The 21,144-nt window shown below is 60.7% G+C and overlaps 1 protein-coding gene across 1 annotated transcript in view; it reads right to left on the bottom strand.

The window, feature by feature from the left end:
• Window positions 1-21,144, bottom strand: part of SLC9A3 (solute carrier family 9 member A3) — a 43,085-nt gene that overhangs the window by 5,818 nt on the left and 16,123 nt on the right. Inside the window, exons 2-9 of the mRNA XM_073014903.1 lie at window positions 10,188-10,490; window positions 6,586-6,746; window positions 4,100-4,178; window positions 3,473-3,650; window positions 2,460-2,680; window positions 1,555-1,757; window positions 1,070-1,159; window positions 796-866 (exon numbers count right to left, since the gene is read on the bottom strand). Of these exons, the coding sequence (XP_072871004.1) occupies window positions 796-866; window positions 1,070-1,159; window positions 1,555-1,757; window positions 2,460-2,680; window positions 3,473-3,650; window positions 4,100-4,178; window positions 6,586-6,746; window positions 10,188-10,490 (1,306 nt within the window). The remainder of the gene's footprint in view (window positions 1-795; window positions 867-1,069; window positions 1,160-1,554; window positions 1,758-2,459; window positions 2,681-3,472; window positions 3,651-4,099; window positions 4,179-6,585; window positions 6,747-10,187; window positions 10,491-21,144) is intronic.

The following is a 21,144-nucleotide window of genomic DNA, read 5'->3' as shown; positions in this document are numbered from 1 at the left end:
TTGTATGTGCTACTTACTGGGTTTATTATAAGTGTCAAATGTATTTTATAATAAAACATAGGTGATTTCAGCTTAATGGACAAAATCTTTTTTTATTTTGAGACGAAGTCTCGCTCTGTCACCAGGCATGAGTGCAATGGCACAATCTCAGCTCACCGCAGCCTCCACCTCCCGGGTTCAAGTGATTCTTGTGCCTCAGCCTCCTAAGTAGCTGGGACTACAGGTGCCCGCCACCACCCATGGCTAATGTTTGTAGTTTTAGTAGAGACGGGGTTTCACCACGTTGGCCAGGCGTTTCTCCAACTCCTGACCTCAAGTGATCTGCCTGTAAGTCTCCCAAAGTGCTGGGATTACAGGCTTGAGCCCCGCCAGACAAAATTGTTTTAAATGTTGACTGATACTAACACTATTTATGACATGGAGGAAATAATCTATTTTCCTGACTTTCAATTCCTACATAACTTAACAATCTGGAATTAATTGTGCCACATGAGAGGGTGTCTCTATTCCCTGGAAGGAGCACAGGGAATTCAGCTTCCATCCCCTCGCTCGGTGGCCCCGACTGCTGCCACCAACTCCTTTCGGCAGCACCTGTGTGGGGGCACACCTGGCACCTGGCCTCACGGGGCACCTGTGTGTCTAGGGGCACACCTGGCACCTGGCCTCATGGGGCACCAGAGCCCTCACCAACCCTGGACTCAGACAGCTACGCATGTGGCTTCCGGCTCTTCCAAGTGGAGGATGTTCCCAGAAGCCGGGCTGTGTGGCACAGCCAGGGCAGTCCCAGTCACTTACTTGTCTCTGAGATAATTGTGCCCTATCTGTCCCGATATGTCCTCGATGGCCGAGAGGATGTGGTCGAAAGCCTTTCAAGAGAAGAAAGATGGGAGCATTTGGGGCGGCCAACCGGGGAACATGACATGCCCCCCTCCCTTCCCGGCCCAGCCCCGAGGAACCCACCAGCCCCACTCACGAATCCCCCAGCCCCAGATGCAGCCTCCCCTCCCCTCCCGGCCCAGCCCTGAGGATTATGCGGTGCCCCTCGCCATCCCCCGAGCCCTGGACGTACGCGGCCATGCAGCTTCTCGTTGAGCCGGGGTTCCCGGTGCTCACTCCTCTTCACCTTCAGCCACTGCACCAGGGGCTTGATGGTCAGGCCCTGGAGGACGGGGTCTCGTGATCCTGGTGCCAGGCAGCCCCCCACATCCTGCTGGCCCCACTGGGTGCACCACACAGAGCTGCCTGCCCCGGGGCTCGCAGATGCCTTCCCTGCACTCCGGGCGCCCAGCAACCTGCGCCCCTGCTTTGCAGAGGAGGAAGCAGCACCCGGGGCCTCATCCACCAGCGAAGGCTCGGGAAGAACGTTTTTAGGACAATTATGCTTCCTCCCCAGTGGGGCCACGTGAAAACCTACAAAACGGCTCCCAGTTGCTAAAATTATAAAACCCAATTAGGGTCTGGAGCCTGGAAATGCTCGTCCTGAAGTGCAGGATGGGTCCAGGCGCCCCTTGCGGGCGGGGCCGAGACCCCAGGGCTGGCTGGGCTGGGCCTCACCTGGAAGATGACAGTGAAGAACACTACGATGATGGTAGTGCTGACAAACAGGTTCTTCTCCTTGACCTTCTCTCCATCCAGAAGCACCACCAGGGCAAAGGCCACGGCCCCACGCAGACCCCCATAGGACAGGACCACCTGGTCAATGGGCTCCAGCTGCACCATTCGGTAGCGGTTGAGGAGCCAGGTCTGCAGGACCACACCTGTGGGGGGATCACACCTGTGGATGGGACCACACCTGTGGATGGGACCACACCTGTGGGGGATCACACCTGTGGATGGAACCACGCTTGTGGATGGAACCATGCCTGTGGGCGGGACCACGCCTGTGGACGGGACCATGCCTGTGGGCGGGACCACGCCTATGCATGGGGACCACGCCTGTGGGCGGGACCACACCTGTGGATGGGGTGGCACTCAGCTCCCCGGCCGCCCTCCCAGCTGCAGGACCCCAGCCCGTCTGGGACAGCGTCTTGGTGGCCAAGCGTGTGCTGATGAAGAACAGCGGCAACCCTAGATACGGCGTCCCCATGCCACGTCCCTTGTCACCATCCACCCGGAGCCACACGCTGCCTGGCGTCTCCCCCACATGCTCTGTGCATCACACACACGGGTGCTGGGGGATGGGGCTGGGCGGGGGCAGGGCTGTCTTGCCTCCTGTTCCATCTCCCAAGCCACTGACCCTGTCTTGAGGCACATCCAGGCTGAGTCAGTGGGAAACCAAGTGGTTTCCCTTGGGGTTCCAGAGCCTTCCACCCCAGCCCCGAGGCCACCACCATTGGTCCTCCTCTGCCTCGCGTGGGGCTGCGCCTCCATCTCGCTGGGCCCAGTGGAAAGCCTGCACCTTCCCGGAGATGGTGCTGGCCCATCGGTGGCCCCACGGCCGCAACCCAGCCCCGCCTCACCGATGGCCCGGTACACGGAGATGAAGACCAGCGTCAGGAGCACGAAGGCCGTATTCCAGGTCCAGATGAATGGGTTCACGGCCGAGATACCCAGGAACATGAAGATGATGGTCTCAGCGCCGCTGGCCAGCATCTTCATGGTGTAGCGCACGGTGGTGGCCGACTGCTCCGAGATGTTGGCCTTCACATACTTCTGACAGCAGATGCCACAGAAGGTGATGCTGCAGGGACAGACGCGCTTCAGGACATGGCCACCTGGCCCGGTGCCCCAGGCCCCTGCATCCGCCCAGCCCCCCACGGCCTGGCGCCTGCAGGCAGAGTCACGGTCATCTGGTTACAGGGGGGCCTCTCCCTCCCAAGCCAGGCTGGGCCGCCAGGGTTCCTGCCCACGGCTCTGCAGGGCCACAGGCAGCTGTCGTCATCATGCAGATATGGGCACCAGGGCTGCCTGCCAGCAGGGATGGCAACAAAGGGTTCCAAAGTCCCTCACTGCCTGACCTGTCTCGGGGTGGGTACTGCTGTCAGCCCACGGACAATTCAGTGGAAACGCCAACTCCTTATTTTAAAATTTAAATAAACCAAATTCTTCGCCCCACACTGAACTCCCAGTCAGCTTGGGAGCACCCGCAGAGCGGGCGAGACGACAGACGGAGGGCGGGGCAGGCCTTCCACTTCCGCTTGCTGGGGCTCATGGGGAACTTGGTGATGCGGAGCCTGGGGCTCCTGCCATGCACATCCCCCGTGTCCACCCAGCTGGCACCGCCCTCCGCACCTGGGTCCCCGTGGCTGGCACCGCCCTCCGCGCCTGAGTCCCCGTGGCTGGCACCGCCCTCCGCGCCTGGGTCCCCGTGGCTGGCACCGCCCTCCGCGCCTGGGTCCCCGTGGCTGGCACCGCCCTCCGCGCCTGGGTTCCCGTGGCTGGCACTGCCCTCCGTGCCTGGGTCCCCGTGGCTGGCTCTCCCCGCCGGGCCCAGGAGGGCGTGGAGAAGCTCGCGTGTAGGGGAGGGACTCACGCAAGGATGGCCGACAGCGACAGCATCTCGGACGTCAGGTAGGACAGGTAGGAGATGACGAACACAAAGCCGGGTTCGATGATGCGCACGTGCTTGGTGAAGCGCGTCACCAGTGACAGCAGGAAGGCGAAGACCACCCCCACCAGCGTGCCCCCCAGGCTCACCACGAAGAAGGACACTGGGGAGAGGATGCCCTTTGTGGCCGTGTTGGCCTTCCGGGCCCTTCCTTGCCAGGGGCCGCCTGGTGACTGCGCAGAAGTGCCGGGAACCCGGGAAAGGGGGTGGATTCCTCACTCTCCTGGAGACTGGGCCTGGTCTCAGCACCTCTCAGGGGAGAGGACCCTCCTGTGCCCCCGGGAGCCTGGCCCCAGGCCCCATCCGGCCGTCTCTCCCAGGGAGACCTGGCTGCCCTCATCCCTGTTCCGGGAAACACCCAGGAACCCCCAGGACTGTTTCAAATCGTGTGTGAATCGCTGTGGAAGGGGACGTGACATGGACAGAGGGCCCAGTGCAGCAGCTTTGAGTGCAAAGCTTTTCTCTGCATGGGCTGCGGGCCAGGCGTAGAGAGAAGACAGTCGGCCCCAGAGGAGACACAGCCGCCCACTCCCCAGACCCACGGCTACACACCTATGCCTTTCACGCAGTCCACGCCAGTCACATTGTCACCTCCCAGCGCCACGAAAGATTCAAACACATTGTACAGGACCTGCAGGGACAGAGACGGGCACGGCGTTGGGTGGTCCTTGGTCAGTGCCACCCCCTCTCCGGGGCCTGGGCCTCTCCGGACATGGCCTGAGAGCCCACGGCACCCGAGGCCTTTGGAAGGAAAATCATCACAGGGCAATGGCCCCCAAAGGGGAGAAGGCCAGAGCCCAGAGGCCAGCAGGACACAGGGGGCAAAAGACTGTTCTGGAGGGCACTAGAAGCTTCGGGAGCAAAGCTGGCCTCTTCCTATCCTCTGCAAAATAGGGGCAGCTGCAAAGCTCACCTGCCATTCGAATTCTGAGTCTCATTTACGGAGACAAACCCAGGGTTTCAGTTTGAGTGACTTCACTGCTGTGCTGGTTCCAGCCCCTGCTGTCTTCGCGTGTTTTTAAACCTTAGTCCAGCAAGACCCGGAGATAAAATGCGGGGAAACCTTATCCACACCCTGGGCTCCACGCCGAGCAAAGCGATGATGCAGGTGGGACCTGCCGGGGGCCGTCCTGGGTGGGCCGAGGCCCCTGGGGAGAACCTGGCTCTGCGCCCAGCTCTGTGTCTCTGGCTCTGGTCAAGGTGGGAGAGGACCCTGGGGCAGGCGTGTAAGTTGTGTTTGCAAATGCAGGCTGGGGCGGGGGGGTGCCCATGAGGGTCTCGGGGTCTCTTGGGGCCTTCTCGGAGCTGGGCTTTTTAATGAAAATCTAGCTGGGAGGGAAGACAACCTCTTAGGAGACTCTTCTACAGGGACGGAGCTGCAGGGCTGCAGGGCACACAGGGCTTTCACTGTATTCCTTGTGCGATTAAGTCTCACTTCCCAGATTCCCCTGAGGATATCTTTGCAATCTGGTGTGTGACACCCACAGGACTTTCCTCTTTCCAGAACCCTAAGGGAACATGAGAAGCTGACGGGTTTCTTACAGAAGCCGCAGGCACTTTTAGAGGGGAGAGGAACCTGACCGCAGGCTTCCTTCCGGCTGTGCCTGCAGGGTCCTCGGGGCTGGGGGAGGACGGGTAGGGGTGGCGCGGGGCTGGGGCAGTGTGGGGGCTGCGGTGGCACCAGGGCCGGGCCCAGGGCTGGCCTCACTGACTGTTCCTAAGAGGTCCGCTCTGCACGTGCCCCTCTGGTCGCCCCATGACTCACTTCCGGGAGGCAGTGGCCCCATTTGATGGGATTGGCTTTGAAACGTCACGATTGCCACTGTGAAGTGGCAACCGTGTTCCTCAGGGTTCCTGAATCTTCTCCTGGCCTTGCTGAGCGCTGATGTGGCCTTTGGGCCTCTGTGAAGGCACCATCCCCACCCACCCACCCACCCACAGAGCCTGGCAAGCTCCTGGAACGCCGTCTCCTCGACGGACCACACACCCTCGGTGCTCTGCCGTCAGCACCAGCTGTTTCCCTCCCTTCACCTCTGTCGTGGGCCAGATTGTGCCCCTGAAATTCCCACGTTAAACTTCCCAGGACCTGGGCATGTGAGTGTTAAAGAGGGGAGTACAGCACAGTGAGGTCACCGGGGTGGATCCTGATCCAATCGGACCCATGTCCCTGTGAGAGGAGGAGATTAGGGCACATTCGCACAGGGACGGCCACGTGAGGACACAGGAAGGCACCGTCTTCAAGCCCAGGACCAGGGTCCCGCAGGAGCCCACCGCACTGACACCGTGATCCGGAACGGTGCAAGAATAAATGTCCAAGGCACCAGACCTGTGGTATTTGTTACGGCAGCCCTGGCAGATTACACGGTTCCTATGGGATTTTGTTGTTTGCTTATGCATGTATTTATTTTATTGGAGATGCAGTCTCACTGTGTCGCCCAGGCTGGAGTGCAGTGGCACGATCTCCACTCACTGCAACCTCTGCCCCCTGGTTTCAGGCGATTCTCCTGTCTCAGCCTCCTGAGTAGCTGGGATTATAGGCGCCTGCCACCACCCCCGGCTAAGTTCTGTATTTTTAGTAGAGATGGGGTTTCACCATGTTGGCCAGGCTGGTCTCGAACTGCTGACCTCAGGTGATCCACCTGCCTCAGCCTCCCACAGTGCTGGGATTACAGGCGTGAGCCACTGTGCCTGGTCATTCATGTATTTTTTAGGAACTCAGGAATGGGTGGCAGTAACTATGGGTCCAAAGTCACAGACGCTCTGGGGACCAGGAGGGTGGGATTTCAACAGCGGCATCATTAACCCTGAAGCTATGGAGTGGGCAGGCCAGGCCTAGGAACTGAAAGTCCAAAGAAGCCTGGCGAAAGCCGCCAGTGGTTCTGAGCTGGGAGGAGGGAGGTGGAGGGACGGGACGCCCCCGGGAGGGGAGTTTGGGGACAGAGTTCCACGCCCTCTTTGCTGACTGACTGATGAGGGGTGAGAAGGGGCCCAGGCCTCCCACGGCTTGGCTGCTCTGGAGCAGTCGTTCTGTTGCTCACCACGGTGACTGCGTCATTCAGCAGCGACTCCCCGAAGACGATGATGAACAGGACCTCGTTGACGTGGACCTCCTCAAACACAGCCAGGACGGCCACCGGGTCCACAGCAGCGATGAGGCTGCCAAAGAGGAGGAAGTCCAGCAGCCCGATCTTCAGGTCGCCTGGAAGACAAGCCAGGCCGTGGGGCAGCTGCAGGACCCGCCACCAGAGAAGGAGGGCCCTGGGGAGAGGCTGGGTCGGGGGTCTGAGCCTGTCTGGCTGGCGCTGGTGGCATGGGGAGCTGGGTCGGGGGTCTGAGCCTGTCTGGCTGGCGCTGGTGGCATGGGGAGCTGGGTCAGCCTCCTGCATCCCTCCCACAGGCCCCAGCGCCCTCCAGGGAAGGCTGGTGTCTTCCTAGGGGGCCCATCCCATCCGAGCAAGACAGACAGACAGGCCAACCCTGGCCCTCTCCTTCGTATTTGGGTGGATGGGGGCCTCAGCTGGCACAGCGCAGCCTAGAGAGAATCAAGCCCCTCCCGCCGCAACACCAGGGTTCCCAGCCCAGCAGTGAAGGCGTCTGAGGCAGGTGGGTGCAGGGGGACCCCATGCTGGGGAGGGACGGGGGCCCATCACCTGGAGTGACGTCCCAGGAGGACCAAGTGGGGCCGACCGAGGACAGGCCTGGAGCCGGGACACACAGCACCGTGGGGCACAGCCAGGGAGGGGCAGGTGGGAGGGCTGTTGGGGGTGTGGGGGCAGACTGTGGGGATAAGCAGGGCTGCGGTGGGAGCAAGGGACCTGAAAGACGTGGGTCCACGTGGTCCCCAGCTCCCGGCCGGCTTCCCTCCCTGCACCTGCCTGTGGGCTCTGGCGCCCCTCGCTGGGGAGGTTTTCCTGAAATGCAGCCTCATCCTTCACAAGTCTTTGCCATTCAACCCAGGGTTCAGGCCTCATGGAGGCCATGTGGGGGTACCAGGCTCCAGGGGACCCTCAGGGAACTGAGTGTGGCCGCATGGCCCCGAGAGCCTGCCCTTGTTCACGGCCGCAGGGCTCAGAGGACACTGGGCCTCTCTGCTGCCTTCCCGGCCATGAGGGTCCAGGGACCAGGAGACGTGAGGGTGTGGGAGAGGCCACCCAGGGAGGGGATGCCCCCAACGAGCCCCCCACACACAGCTTCTGCCTCTCTGCTGGGCTGGAGTGGAACCCACCACCCCTCTGGCCTGAGGCCTGGGCTTGTGGGCGGTTTGTCCCTGGAGCCAGACGGGCCCCAGGAGACAGCAGAGTGCAGCCTGACCAGGGGTTCCTTTGCTAGCGCCTGGGCGGGGACGGATTGGGGTCATCTCTGCGGTGACTAAACCCCGAGTTTGCTGTGAGCTCCTAAGCCCCGGCAGCCTCTGGCCAGCGTCACAACACCCCGAGGAAGTGACAGATGCCAGAAGAAGCAGCATTCGGGGAGTTCAAGTCTTCTCGTTGGAATGGGAACCACACAAGCCTTCTCCACCTCCACACTCAGGCCTCAGGATGCGAATCCCCTTCAAGGTCATCTTTAAACTCAGCCTCCTGGCTCTGCCACCCCCAGGGCACTGATGGCCCTGGTGGATGTCCTGGGACTCCAAGCAGGCAGGGGTCCTGGGGTCAGCTGCGTTCAAACTCCCCGGCCAGCAGTCTTCCCGTCTGGGCAGTTTCCCATGTGCTGGCCATGCCAGGAGGGTTCATGCCACCAGACTGTGTGTTCCAGGCCTCTCTCCACCATGTGCTTTGCCTGTGTAAGGGCCTCTGATGCCTGAAGCTCCCGTAGGGCCTGTCCCCGTGCTGCCCGGACAGCCCCCAGGCCAGCACTGCCATGTCGACCCTTTCCCGTGGGGCACATCTGGCCTTGAGACGCTCCACAGGGCTTGGTCAGTCGCAGCCTCCCAGCTCTCTAGGACTCCCAGGAATGGGACAGACCTGCCGGCCATGGGCATCTCTGTTCCAGGACCTCAAGCAGCACCCAGCTTTGACCACCTGGGCCCTGAGGCTGAGTGCAGGCCTCCAGCATCCATGTCACCTGGGGAGCGGCCTCCCTCGAGAGGGCACATCGATGGCCAGGACACGTGTTTCCCACAAGCAGCGCTGTTGGAGGACAATGGAGCCCAGTGCAGCGAGGGGCAGGGGTGGGCCAGGGCCGACGTCCTGGTGTTGGGAGTCCTCCAGGCTTCATGGTGTAGGTGCAGCAAGGACGTCCTCCTCCAGGCTCGGCCAGTCGCACTGAGGACATTCTGCTTCGTACAAGGGAAATGTGGCAGTGTCTCTGGCCAGTGCTAGACGGGGACCATCGGGACCAGCAGCCACAGAGCCATGGCGTGTGCCTGGCTCTCAAAGGAGCGGCCCTGACGGCCAGACTGGTCAAAGGCTACTCTGTCCCACACTCAACACGGCTGGGAGGAAGTGCTTGGCTGGGATCTCATGGGCGAGGGGCCATCTAGCAAGGTAGGCATGAAGGGGCCACAGGTCCAGGAGTCTCTGCTACAACCCCTGAGGCTTTCCCTTGGGTCCGGTGGTGAGGGCAGCTGCCCTGTCCGAGGTGGGTCCTGACACCTATGGCATTGCCCACATGACGGGTGGCACCCACAGCGCCAGCCCGAGCCTGCCATCCATGAGCCTGTCTGCGCCCTCGGCAGCTTTCCCTGGGCTGCGCCTGGTGGGTGATGCTGGATGGCAGGGGCTCCAGGGAGGAGTGAGAAGGCCCCAGGGGACCACGTGCTGGGTAGGGGCGGCCCCAACCCGGGAGCTCCTCTTTCTCCACGATTCTCCGTGGTCTCAGGTTTCAGCCCCTTGATTCCCATGGAGAGGCCGGGCCATGCTCTCCCTTGAACCAGACGGAAAATCGGCCATTCTTGTGAGTCCGGTTCAGCTGGTGGACATGTTTGAGGCTGAATTCTCCAGACAGGAGTGGAGGCCAGCAGGTACCGGAGGCCTGTGCTCAGCCGTGGGGCCCAGCTGGTCAAAGCTGTAGCATCTCCGGCAGCAGCGGCGGGCATCAGGGCTGCTCCACACCTGGCATATTGGGAGGTTCCAGCCATGCATGACCCGGCTCCAGGGTGGGAGGCGGCGCCTGAGAGACGACACACCCAAGACCAAAACCACACAGGCCGCTGTGGCTCCAGATATGGCTGCAGCCACATGGGTGCGGTGGTAGCCGAGCGGCTCCAGCACACAGGCTAGGAGGAACGGGGCCCGATACACCAGGCTCTGCAGTCCTCCTCATCTCTCTGGGACCTGGAAGCCGGCAAGTGTGGACGGACTGTGGTCCTCCTCGTCTCCCTGGGACCTGGAGGCCAGTGAGTGTGGACGGACCCTGACCTCTAGCCAGTTGAGAGGCAGCCCCCAGCCACCTACAGCCCCCCAGACTAGCTGCTGAGATGGGAACACCTCCCTAAACAGAAGGTGTGCTGGGGTCTGGGGACGCGCAGGGGACCGGCCTTGGCCACGAGGGCCTATGGGGCTGCCAGTCACATTTCTCACCCGACACTTACCGCCTGGAGGCCTGGGTGCGGCACCCCGACCTCTCTGAGCTGAGTCAGCCCGGCCCCTCCCGGGCCTCACCCTGAGCCCCAGCCGGGGCAGCGGCGGTGCAGACTCACCCATGAGCCCGCTGAGGAACACGCCATAGAGGGACAGGCCGGTGGTGGCCGCGTTCCACACGGTGCCCACGACGGCGTACAGCAGGATGGTGCCCAGGTTGCCAAAGAAGAGTCGGTTGGGCATGAAGTAGCCGGCGTCCAGCACGATGGGGGGCAGCAGGTAGAAGAAGAAGACGGTGGGCGTCAGTGTGAAGGACGCGATGTGGTCGGCCGCCCAGACGATGCCGCCCAGCACCAGGCCCAGCACGATGAGCAGGGCGCTCTCGGGAACCACGCTGGTGACCTTGTGGGACAGGTGGAACCCTGCGGAGAGGGGAGGCAGGTCAGGGCTGGGCTGCGGGGGAGGGGAGGGAGGTGTGGGGACCCCTAGGGGAGGGGAGGAACGTTGGGGCAGGGCCTGTCAGGGAGGGGAGGGGAGGCAGGTCGGGGGGACTCGTGGGGGAAGGGAGGAAGCTGGGGGGGACCCACAGGGGAGGGGAGGGAAGTCGGGGTGGGACCCATGGGGGAGGGGAGGGAGGTCAGGGTGGAGCCTGCGGGGGAGGGGAGGGAAGTCGGGGTGGAGCCTCAGGAGAGGGCAGGGAGGTGGTGGGAACCTGCGGGGGAGGGAGGGAGATGGTGGGAACCTGCGGGGGAGGGAGGGAGATGGGGCACCTGCAGGGGAGGGGAGGGAGGTCGGGGGGGACCTGTGGGGGAAGGCAGGGAGGTGGGGGAAACCCACGGGAGAGGGGAGGGAGGTTGGGGTGGAACCTGTGGGGGAGCGGAGGGAGGTCCAGGTGACCAGGTCCCACGGGGCTCAGAGCTGCAGGCCCCCCCCACTTTTCAGGGAGCCCAAGAGGGCTGGGAAGGAGGAGGCTACAGGGGCAGTTGCTGGCGCCCCCAGAAGGGAGTCTGTTGGAGGAGGGTGCGGTGCTATGGGGTAGAGTCCTGTGCTGGGTAGACAGTGGGGGGGCCTCTGAACTGCTGTCCCCCCGCCCGGCTGGTTCTGGTCCCCCTGGGTCCCTGATTCGCTCTGTGCCTTGTGCCTCGGTGACCGAGATCTGAGCTCACGCTGACTGTCCCTGACGTGGCCAGAGCCTGCTCCCATTTGAGACTGGCTCTGTTTCAGACTCCTCTGGAGGTTGTCACCTGTCACCCCCTCTCCTCATGCCCCCTCTCCTGGGATCACAGCCCCTGGGTGGGGCCTTCTAGGAAGGGTCTCTGGGTCCCACCAATGATGACCCACTCCACTCCCCACAGGTGAGCTTAAGGGTGGACAGCAGGCCCTGGGGACCCCCCATGGAGCCGACGTGCTTCACCCCATCCCCCAGCACCATCGCCCCTGCCAGGACCTCGGAGTTAGAGGCTCTGCCCTGCCCTGCCCTGTGGGTGGGGGTGCAGGCACCTATCTGGGCCACGTCTCCTGTGTTTTAATTGGACTCAGAAAAAAAAAGGTGACGAGAATTCCTGCGCTCGGCCTGATTTCAAAATAGTGGGAAGGCTGACAGATGAGGTGCATCCTCCGGCTTAGGTGACGTAAGGGATAATGAGCTTCTTCGTTCCCTCAGCGGCTGGTTATTAAGTCTTCCTTGAAATTTAAAGAAAAGTTGCCTCCTGAGATGGCCGAGACCCCATTTAAGCACAGAGCAGCAGGAGCAGGGAGGCTCCCTCGCAGACCACCTGCCTCCGAAGAACGTGTCAGCACAGCTGGAGGCAGCGGCCGTGTCCCCCGCTTCCCGACTGCGTGGCCCGGACGGGCTGGGCCCTCCCTGCCTGTTCTTCCCTTTGTAATTATGGAGCTCTGGCAGGGCCAAGTGCTGCCCCAGTGGAGGGAGGTGCTGTTTTGGATTTGCCATCCCTTCCTGGCAGATGGTCTTACACCAAATACCACGGGCGGCATGGGCCCCTCTGGGGAGGGTGGCAGGCACAAGCCCCACACCTATCCGGCCACCGGCACTGCGCTGCAGTCTCCCAACCCCGTCCCCAGGACAGCAGCTCTGCCTGCTGCTCCAGATTCCAAAACACCAGCTCTGGGAGGGATCAGGGTTCAGAGGTTCCTGCTTTCAGGATCAGAGGTCCGGCTGTGGACCCCTGTCCCCATCATGTGCCCCACAGGCTCTCTGAGGCCCCCGATGGCCCTAACACGTGCCCCGACAGCCCCCTCCTCAGCAGCGCCCTCCCCAGATCTGGGCTCACGGGGCTGGCAGCCCAGCAGGAAAACCGGGGCCCTTCTCCTCCTCTGGGCTCCACAGCCTGGTCCTTGTGGTGGCCGAGGACAGACCTGGCCTCACAGAGCTTTTGGGAAGAGACACGGGTGGCATCTTCCAGGCCTGCGAGAGGAAGGCTGTGGCCTCTGCTCAGGGCAGCCTGGGGCCCTCTCCACACCCGGAACTCAGCAGGTCCTAGGCTGGCCTGGGAATCTGCACACTAAGGGCTCCGAGGCCTTTGGGAGTCCTGCTGGGGGGTCCCTGTGGTGCCGGAAGGCCTGGGGCAGGTGTTCCCATATCTGCAGCCTCCTGATTTCTTTATTAATGTCCAGAGAGAAGTGGAGTTTACCGCCTTCTGTTCCTTCCTGAGGGTTGTAAATCCTGGCCTTGGTATCCCCAGCTGTGTTAGGAAGACCCGGGTGGTCCGTGCCCGGTGCCAGTGCCTGCCCACCCACAGGCCAACCTGCGCCTCTCACATCTGTCTTTGGTGACGTCGTCACCTCCGCTGCTGCCCCCACGAGTGCCTAGCAAAGCCCAGCACAGCCGTGGTGATGGTGACCCCTGGAGGCTGCCCAGCCCCTGGTGAGACCCACCCAGGCTGCTGTTTTCTACACAACGCACATTTTTTGCCTCTGCCCACGTCCCAGGCTGGCTCCTGTAGGAATAACCGGCTCACCTCTCCTCCCCTTTCCAGGGTCACAAGACCCAGGAGATGGTGTTTGTCCAATAGGGCTTGTGGAGAAGCCAGTGGGGCACTCGTGGCCCCTCAGTGCCCGCCGGCATGTGGGCCGCTTTGAGGATAAAATCCAATGACCACAGAGACCGTGCACCCCCAGGTGGGGGCACCGTGGCCGAAGATCAGACCTGGGAAGCAGCAGGAGCCTCGGAGCTCCAGGACGCACTCGCCCTTGGTGGCTGCAAACACTTGGCCCAGGGTCTTTTTGTTCAGGGCTTGGGTCTTTTAGCCACAGTCTTCCAAAATTAGATTCACAGCGATCACCACCATTGTGAAGCTACCCCAGACAACTGCGGGGCCAGCAGGTCAGGGATGCAGGGACCAGCTTTGTCTTCAAAAACAACAACGCAACTCTGTGCCCTGGGGACTCACACCTGGGTGCTCCCCGCACCACTGCGGACCCTCCGCCACGCGGCAGTGTGGCCGCTGGTTACGGTAAAAGCCTGTTAACTGGGACACGGGTGGGTGAGGGACAGGCTGGTTTCAGACCAAACACTCCTGCTCAGAAGTAAGCCCTGAAAATCCACAGAAAACATCCTCTGACCTTGGTAGTCACTGAGAAAATATACAGACATACGCACAAACGCCACGTAGGCGCGACGGCGGTGGTTTCCAACATTCTGCCATCCGGGGTTGGAAAGAGTGTTGGACACGCCTTTTCCCATGTGCTGCGGCATCGGAGGGCAGCTCCTGTAGTCTTCAGGGTGTGTGCGTGTTGAGTTGGGAGCTCACCTGTGTCCTTCTGCATGGGACGTGCCGGTCCCACCTGCCCACGGGGGAGGAGCCACACCCATCCCCACCTTCCGGGCAGGCGTGAGCTGCATCTCCTGAGAGGCCCAGCCTAACAGCCTCTGACAACCTGTGGGTGACGCGTGAGCGATCGCCTGTTCTGTGAATGAGTCCAGTTGACTTGCTCCCCTGCTGGGCACTGATCCTTCCTACTGACACGAGGTTCTTCATCAGCTGGAAAATCCAGCCTTTGCTTATGGGGCCAGTGTGGATGGGGCTGGTATGGATGCGGCTGGTGTAGACAGGGCTGGTGTAGACAGGGCTGGTGCGGACTGGGGCAGTGTGGATGGGGCCGGTGTGGATGGGGCCGGTGTGGATGGGGCCGGTGTGGACACCGGGCTGGTGTGGACTGGGGTGGTGTGGACACGGGGCTGGTGTAGACAGGGCCAGTGTGGACAGGGCTGGGGTCCAGTGTGGACACGGGGCCAGTGTGGACGGGGCTGATGTGGACAGGGCCAGTGTGGACAGGGCTGGTGTGTACACGGGTCCAGTGTGGACAGGGCCGGGCCCTGAGTCCGTCTGCCACAGCCTGTGTGGCTTCCAAACAAGGGGACAAACCTGGGGACATGCAGGCCCTTAGGTAACTGATTGCCGAGGCTGGAGAGTCACAGCTAATTAAGCACACAATGGCTCGGCGGCCTGATGGTTACGACAGGGGACAGACGCTTTTAGTTCTAATTACAAACCCTGTGCCTGGAGGAGGAAGGGCCGGCGCTGGCAAACCGGACATTTCTGGAGTGGGCGCCGGAAAGGGCTTCTCCCTGGGCCCCGGGGGCGCTCAGGAAGGCCACAGCCGACGCATGTCACACCCCTCAGAGCACAGAGGGACAGGGCTTGGTCAGGCCTGGGGCCTCCGCTGCCTCCAAGGACCCTTCAAGGTGACAGAGATTCAGCCGAGTCCGCAAAAATGCAACAGCGCAGTCAATCCTGTGGTTTTACTTTAACAGGAGCATGTCCCGGAGGATTAAACTCTGCCTCCCAGAAACAGCCCGGCTGAGCAGGGAGGGAGGGGGGGCAGCGAGGCCAGGAAGGCGGGCGGAAGCACAGGTACCCACTCTGCAGGGCACAAGCGGCCGGGGCGTTCCACAGGCAGGCGCAGACTCATGCAGGAACACGTGCACGCACAGAGACTCCTAGAGACACAGAGACACAGAGATGCGCAGAGACCCACGCAGGGTCCACCCCATTCTCCTAGCAGAGCCGTGGGTCTGAGTTCTCCGCCACCCGCCCCTACAGGTCCAGCGGAGCTCACCAGTGCACTCTGACCTCAGTTGACCTCAGTTGACCTCAGTATCACGCAGGGCACCGGCGAGGAATCCCAGTAAATGTGTCGGCCGTCAAGGCCGGGACAGAGGTAAAGGTGCTCACGGCGGCCACCGTGCAGCCTGGCAGATGTGCCTGCGTGACCCCACGCGTCCCTGCCTGTGGGTGCGGTTCCCAGTGAGTGCTCAGGTTGGTGTGGGACAGGGGAGCCGGCTCCCGGGGGCTGGGCGGGGACCCCCTCTCTGAGCGAGGCCGGGCCTCCGGGCCGGGAAGCTGCTTCCTGCCAGATGAAGTCCACACAGCACCGAGAACAGCCCGTTCAGGATTGGGCTCCCTGCGCTCAAGTCACAAGGTGTTTGTAGACATTGCACATTTACAACACTCAAGCAGACCTAGTCGGGTTTTAAATGGAAACATGAACGTTGCCAGCGGTTCCCTAGAGAATCAGGAGATCCTTCAATTCCAAACCACCCTGAGCAACAGCGCTGGGACAGAATGAAGGCAGCCTCAGAGCCAGCCATGCCTCTGTCCCAGACGCCGGGAAGACCCCACACCCCTTCCTCTCTGGGACCCAGCCGCTCCGCCCCCTCCGAGACAGCCCCTCCCCGTCTGAGACAGCCACGCCCGCTCTGAGACAGCCCCGCCCCCTCTGAGACAGCCCCGCCCCTCTGAGACAGCCCCGCCCCCTCTGAGACAGCCCCGCCCCTCCGAGACGGCCCCGCCTCCTCTGAGACAGCCACGCCCCCTCCGGGATGGCCCGGGCCCCCTTACTAGCAGCGTGAGAACAGATGAATACAGGCAGGTCCCAAGCTGCCCACAGCAGCGAAAAGACCTGGGATGCAGATCCCAGCTGCCGCCATCTCAGGGCTTTGCTCAAAGCAGCAACAAGCCTCAGCCACCGGAGGCCCAGCGGCGCCTTCCAGGGACCACAGCGGAACACAGGCCCCAGCAAGACACCAGTCCCAACGTCCTGGGGCAACCGGAGTCAGGAGACACGTGAAGAAGAGGGAATGTGGCCCAGCTCAAATCAGAGGAGAACTCAAGATGGTCAGACCCTGGAATCAGCAGACAAGGGCCTAAAACAGCTGCTCAAGGATAGAAAAGAAACGTCCTCATAATCACTTAAAAAGGACAAACCGCAGCGGTGCAGTGGAACAGGGCTTGGCACGTTTTTTCTTAAAGGCAGATTGTCAGTATTTCAGGTTCTTCCAGCTGCCAACAGGAGGATCGCTTCACAACCACTCACTACCACTGTGGCCGAAAGCCACTGTTATGACACAGACGAGCGTCGAAAGCTGCCGTAACGACACAGACGGGCGTTCCAGTTAAACTTTACAAAAACCAGTGGGCAGCCCACGGGCTGTAGTTTGCTGACACCTAAAATAGAACTTATCAAAGAGAACCAAGCAGAAACCCTAGAATCTCTGACATAAAAACTCAATGGACAGACTTACGAGCAGACAGAAATGGCAGCAAAGAGAGTGAACTGGAAGACAGATCAATAGAAATCATCCAATCGGAAAAACAAGGAGAAAAAATACTTTTAAAAGTGACTGGAGCCTCAGTGGTCTGTGGGGCAAAATCAATAGCTGTAGCCGCAGCACTGTGGGAGGCCAAGGCAGGAGAATCGCTTGAACCTAGGAGTTCAAGACCAGCCTGGGCAACATAGCAAAAACCCATCTCAACAAAAAAATTTAAAAATTAGCTAAGCCTGGTGGTTTGTGCCCATAATTGCAGCTACTCAGGGGGCTGAGGCCAGAGGATCCATTGAGCCTGGGGGGGTCGAGGCCACACTCCAGTCTGGGTGACAGACAGAGAGAGGTCCCATCCTCGCCCAGAAAAAGGCCTAATGTATGTGTAGCTGGAGCTCTGGAAAGAAGGGAGAATGGGGCAGGGGAACCTTGAAGAACGAATGGTAGAAAATGTCCCCAGTTTGTTGAAAGACACACATTTATAGGTTTGAGAAATTTTGCAAACCCCAAGCAATGCAAATATGGGGAAAATCATACCTATGGGCACGTCATAGTCAAACTGCTGAAAATCAAAAGCAAGCAGAGAATCTTGCAATGTGTATAATGTGTGTGTGAGTTACTAATAAAGAACTTTCTTCTTGTTCCATGAAATGGGCAAGAAAGGAAGACGTGTCCACTGGAAATCTCATCCACGGTAGTGGTTTCTCCTGAATTGGCGAATCGTCTGCGTGAGGCTGGGGCCTCTGGACAGACACCTGGGCCCCCAGAGCTCTTGGGGGTTTCCCATCTTCACCCGGTGCCTGGATTCTCAGAGTCCCACCCACCCCCACCTTCCTCACCCTCTCTTCTCTCTTGCCCTTTAAAATCATTGATTTCAAAGTAGAAATTATGAAAAACCCTCTTGATCAATCACGGAAGTTTAGCACTTCCTGTGTTTTTGCCTTTGGTTTATCAACAACTAAACAAGGGAAGGGAACAAGCTTCTGTGGAAGCTTCCAGCAAGCGAGACAGTGTTCTATGTGAGGCGCCTGGGGAGGGAAGGTGCCAGAAGCCATTGCTGTGGGGCTTCCTCCAGCTCCGAACCCCGGGGAACCCAAGGGGCACATGTCTCCCCATGTTCTTGCAGCCCCCGCATCCTGTGACCCACCCAGGAGGTGTGACCTGCCCTCTTTGCTTCAGGCTCCCCTCTGTAAAGTGAGGAAATAGCCCCCGGGGCTGCAGCGAGGGCCCAGGGCAGTAGACGTGCAGGGTCCAGGACTGGCTGAACCTTGAGCCGCTGCAGGGGCTGTGGGATTTGGCCCTCAGGAGAGAACTCCGAGGGCCTCCTCTGGTGTGTCCGGTGGCAGTGGCCAGATCTCAGGCTCCCCAGGCTCACAGCCCTACTGGTTCCTCCTATTGCCCCTGGGTGAGCCCAGGGGCTCAGAGTGGGGACAGCAGACAAACCCTCAGCTGCTGGGCAGTGTCTCCCTCGGGGGCTGTGGGCACCAGGACCTGTACCCCTCAGAGCTCTGAGGCTACTGTCTCTAAATGCGGGGGCTGAAGGAGAAGGGGTGTTTGTGCCCAGCTCCTGGCCGGCCACCGACGTGGCCCCTGCATGGGGGCCAGGCCAGAGTCTCAGAGGGCAGGGGTGCGAATGGTTGGGTGGCACACAGCAGGGGCTCACACCTCAGCTAGCAAAGTGGCTCCCAGACCCGATGCCTGTGCCTGGCAGAGCAGCAGATGCCTGCGGGGCACAGCGGCCACGTGGGTGCCACACGGAGCACAGCGCTGAGAAGCAGGGGCCAGCAGCAGCCACCCCTCCCCTGCTTTCCCTGCACAAATGAGAAAAGGCCTCAGAATGGCATGGATGCAGTGACCCCTTTAATAGAAAGAGGGGATGGCGGCCCTGGTGGCTGGAGACCTGGAAAATGAGAAACAGCAGCCTCCTCAGTTTTCAGCTTCAGAGGCTCTTAAGGGAGGGAGGCCGCTGTGGGAGGAGCATCTGGACATGTGCCGGGGGGGTGACCGTTGGAAGGGGCGGGGAGTGACCATGGTGGGGAGAGTGACTGTGGGGGGGGAGAGTGACTGGGGGGGATAGTGACTGGGGGGGGTGTGGGGAGTGACCATGGTGGGGAGACTGACTGGGGGGGGTGGGGAGTAGGGAGTGACCATGGCGGGGAGAGTCACTTTGGGGGAGGTGGGGAGTGACCATGGTGGGGGGAAGAGAGTGACCATTATGGGCGGTGGGGAGAGTGGCCGTGTTGGGAGGGGAGTGACTACCATGGAGATGAAATGAATATGAACCACTGAGGCAAAGGCATGAGGCCTCCTCACTTTGGGGTGGGGTTGGGGTGCAGGTGGAGCCTCTGAAAGGCTTCAAAGAGTTTGCAAATGCCCTGCAGGGGAGCAAGTTCGGGTCTTGCTGACCTTTATCCCTCAGGAGAGGAACTCCAGCGAGGCTGTGCTCTCCGGGGAATTATTTTGTACAGGTCGGCTGTGTGTGAGCAGGTTCCAAGCCTGCTAACTGCTCATGTGGCCACGGACACCACCACTATGAGGGAGCCATCCTCCTCTACCTATCTGTCCACCACTACCCTGCTCGCGAAGCCAGGACTTTGTTACGAGCTTCGCCTGGACGCAGGAGCAGGGGACGGTTGGGAGGATTGATTCTTGACACTGATGCCGCCTGGAGAGGACAAAGGTTGGAAAGACACGCGAAAGGGACCCAGAGGGTGCTGGGGCACACAGCACGGCCAGGGCAGCCCGCACAGGGCACATTCTTACGTGAGGTGTGCCCTGTGTCTCCGTCATTTGCCCCAAAGGCAGGAGGGCCCGGGGTCCTCCCGAGGGCCCCTACACTGCTCCCTGTCCTGTGGGGCCGTCCCACCAAGTGAGGCACCACTCCAGAGCCGGGACAGCCGCAAACCAGAGCCAGACCCCGGGGGTTCCCCACCCTCCGGGCGCTGCTACCAGGGACCTGTCTGGCCACTTCCCAACAGGCTGTTTTAACCCGTGCAGATCTGGTTTCCTCATGGAAGGTGATAATCTTGACTTTTCTGGGCAGTTGTAAAGATTGAAAATCAGACTCCTTCAGAGAGAGTGGGTTGACTTTGTTCTCAAACCCGAGGAAAACGAAAGATAAGACAGGTTACTTATTATCCTTGTTTTTAAGTTTTCGGGTCAGGTCAGGTCAGAAGGAGGGATCCAGCTGCTTCTCTTTTTTTAAAAAAATAATGTCTGGCTCTATTGCCCAGGCTGGAGTGCAAGTATGCAGCCTCCAAGTCCCAGGTTCAAGTGATCCTCCTACCTCAGCCTCCCTAGTGGCTGGGACCACAGGCAAGCACCACCAGGCCTGGCTAATTTTTGTATTTTTCGTAGAGATGGGGTTTCACCATGTTGCCCAGGCTGGTCTCAAACTCCTGGGCTCATGTGATCCTCCAGCCTTGGCTTCCCAAAGTGCTGGGATTACAGGTTGAGCCACTGCACTCATCCTGGGGGGATCCAAAGACACTGGCATCCCATCCCCAACCCCAACACCCGAGTCCCTGCCCCACAGACACCCGAGTCCCCGCCCCACAGACACCCGAGTCCCCGCCCACACCCGTGCGGCTGCAGTTCCCGTTCAGCTTCTTGGCGCCCGCCCCTCACAGCGATGGAGCCAGGGGAAGGGGTGAGGGGTACTCAGCCTCGGAGCCCAGCTACGGAATCACAAGCAGCCCAGAGCGCGCCCGGGGATGGAGACGCCGCAGGGAGACGCAGGCCTCGGCATCACCATCGCCCCCACGCCGTAAGGGCAAGGCCATTCGAGAGGAAGACCTCCCGGGAGGCAAATGTGACAGCTACAGTTTAAAACTCAACAGAGGAGTTGAAAGAGGAGGTTAAGAATTTCTCTCGGCCGGGCGCGGTGGCTCAAGCCTGTAATCCCAGCACTTTGGGAGGCCGAGACGGGCGGATCACGAGGTCAGGAGATCGAGACCATCCTGGCTAACACGGTGAAACCCCGTCTCTACTAAAAAATACAAAAAACTAGCCGGGCGAGGTGGCGGGCGCCTGTAGTCCCAGCTACTCGGGAGGCTGAGGCAGGAGAATGGCGGGAACCCGGGAGGCGGAGCTTGCACTGAGCTGAGATCCGGCCACTGCACTCCAGCCTGGGCGACAGAGCGAGACTCCGCCTCAAAAAAAAAAAAAAAAAAAAAAAAAAATTTCTCTCAGGCTGGACCTGGTGGCTCACACCTGTGATCCCAGCACTTTGAGAGGCAGAGGCGGGAGAATCATTTGAGCCCAGGAGTTTGAGACCAACCTGGGCAACGTAGTGAGACCCCATCTCTACAAAATACCAAAACTAGCCAGGCATGGTGGTGCTTGCCTGTGGTCCCAGCTACTTGGGAGGCTGAGGCAGGAGGATCACTTGAGCCTGGGACGTGGAGGCTGCTATGAGCTGAGATCGCACCACTGCATTCCAACCTGGGTGACAGAGCCAGATCCTGTCTCAAAAAAAAAAAAAAAAAAATTATCTCCAAAGATAGAGAAAAAAG

Source organism: Chlorocebus sabaeus, chromosome 4, assembly GCF_047675955.1.
Source record: "Chlorocebus sabaeus isolate Y175 chromosome 4, mChlSab1.0.hap1, whole genome shotgun sequence".
NCBI classification, from domain to species: Eukaryota; Metazoa; Chordata; class Mammalia; order Primates; family Cercopithecidae; genus Chlorocebus; species Chlorocebus sabaeus.
This window is presented reverse-complemented; position numbering and strand designations above follow the sequence as displayed.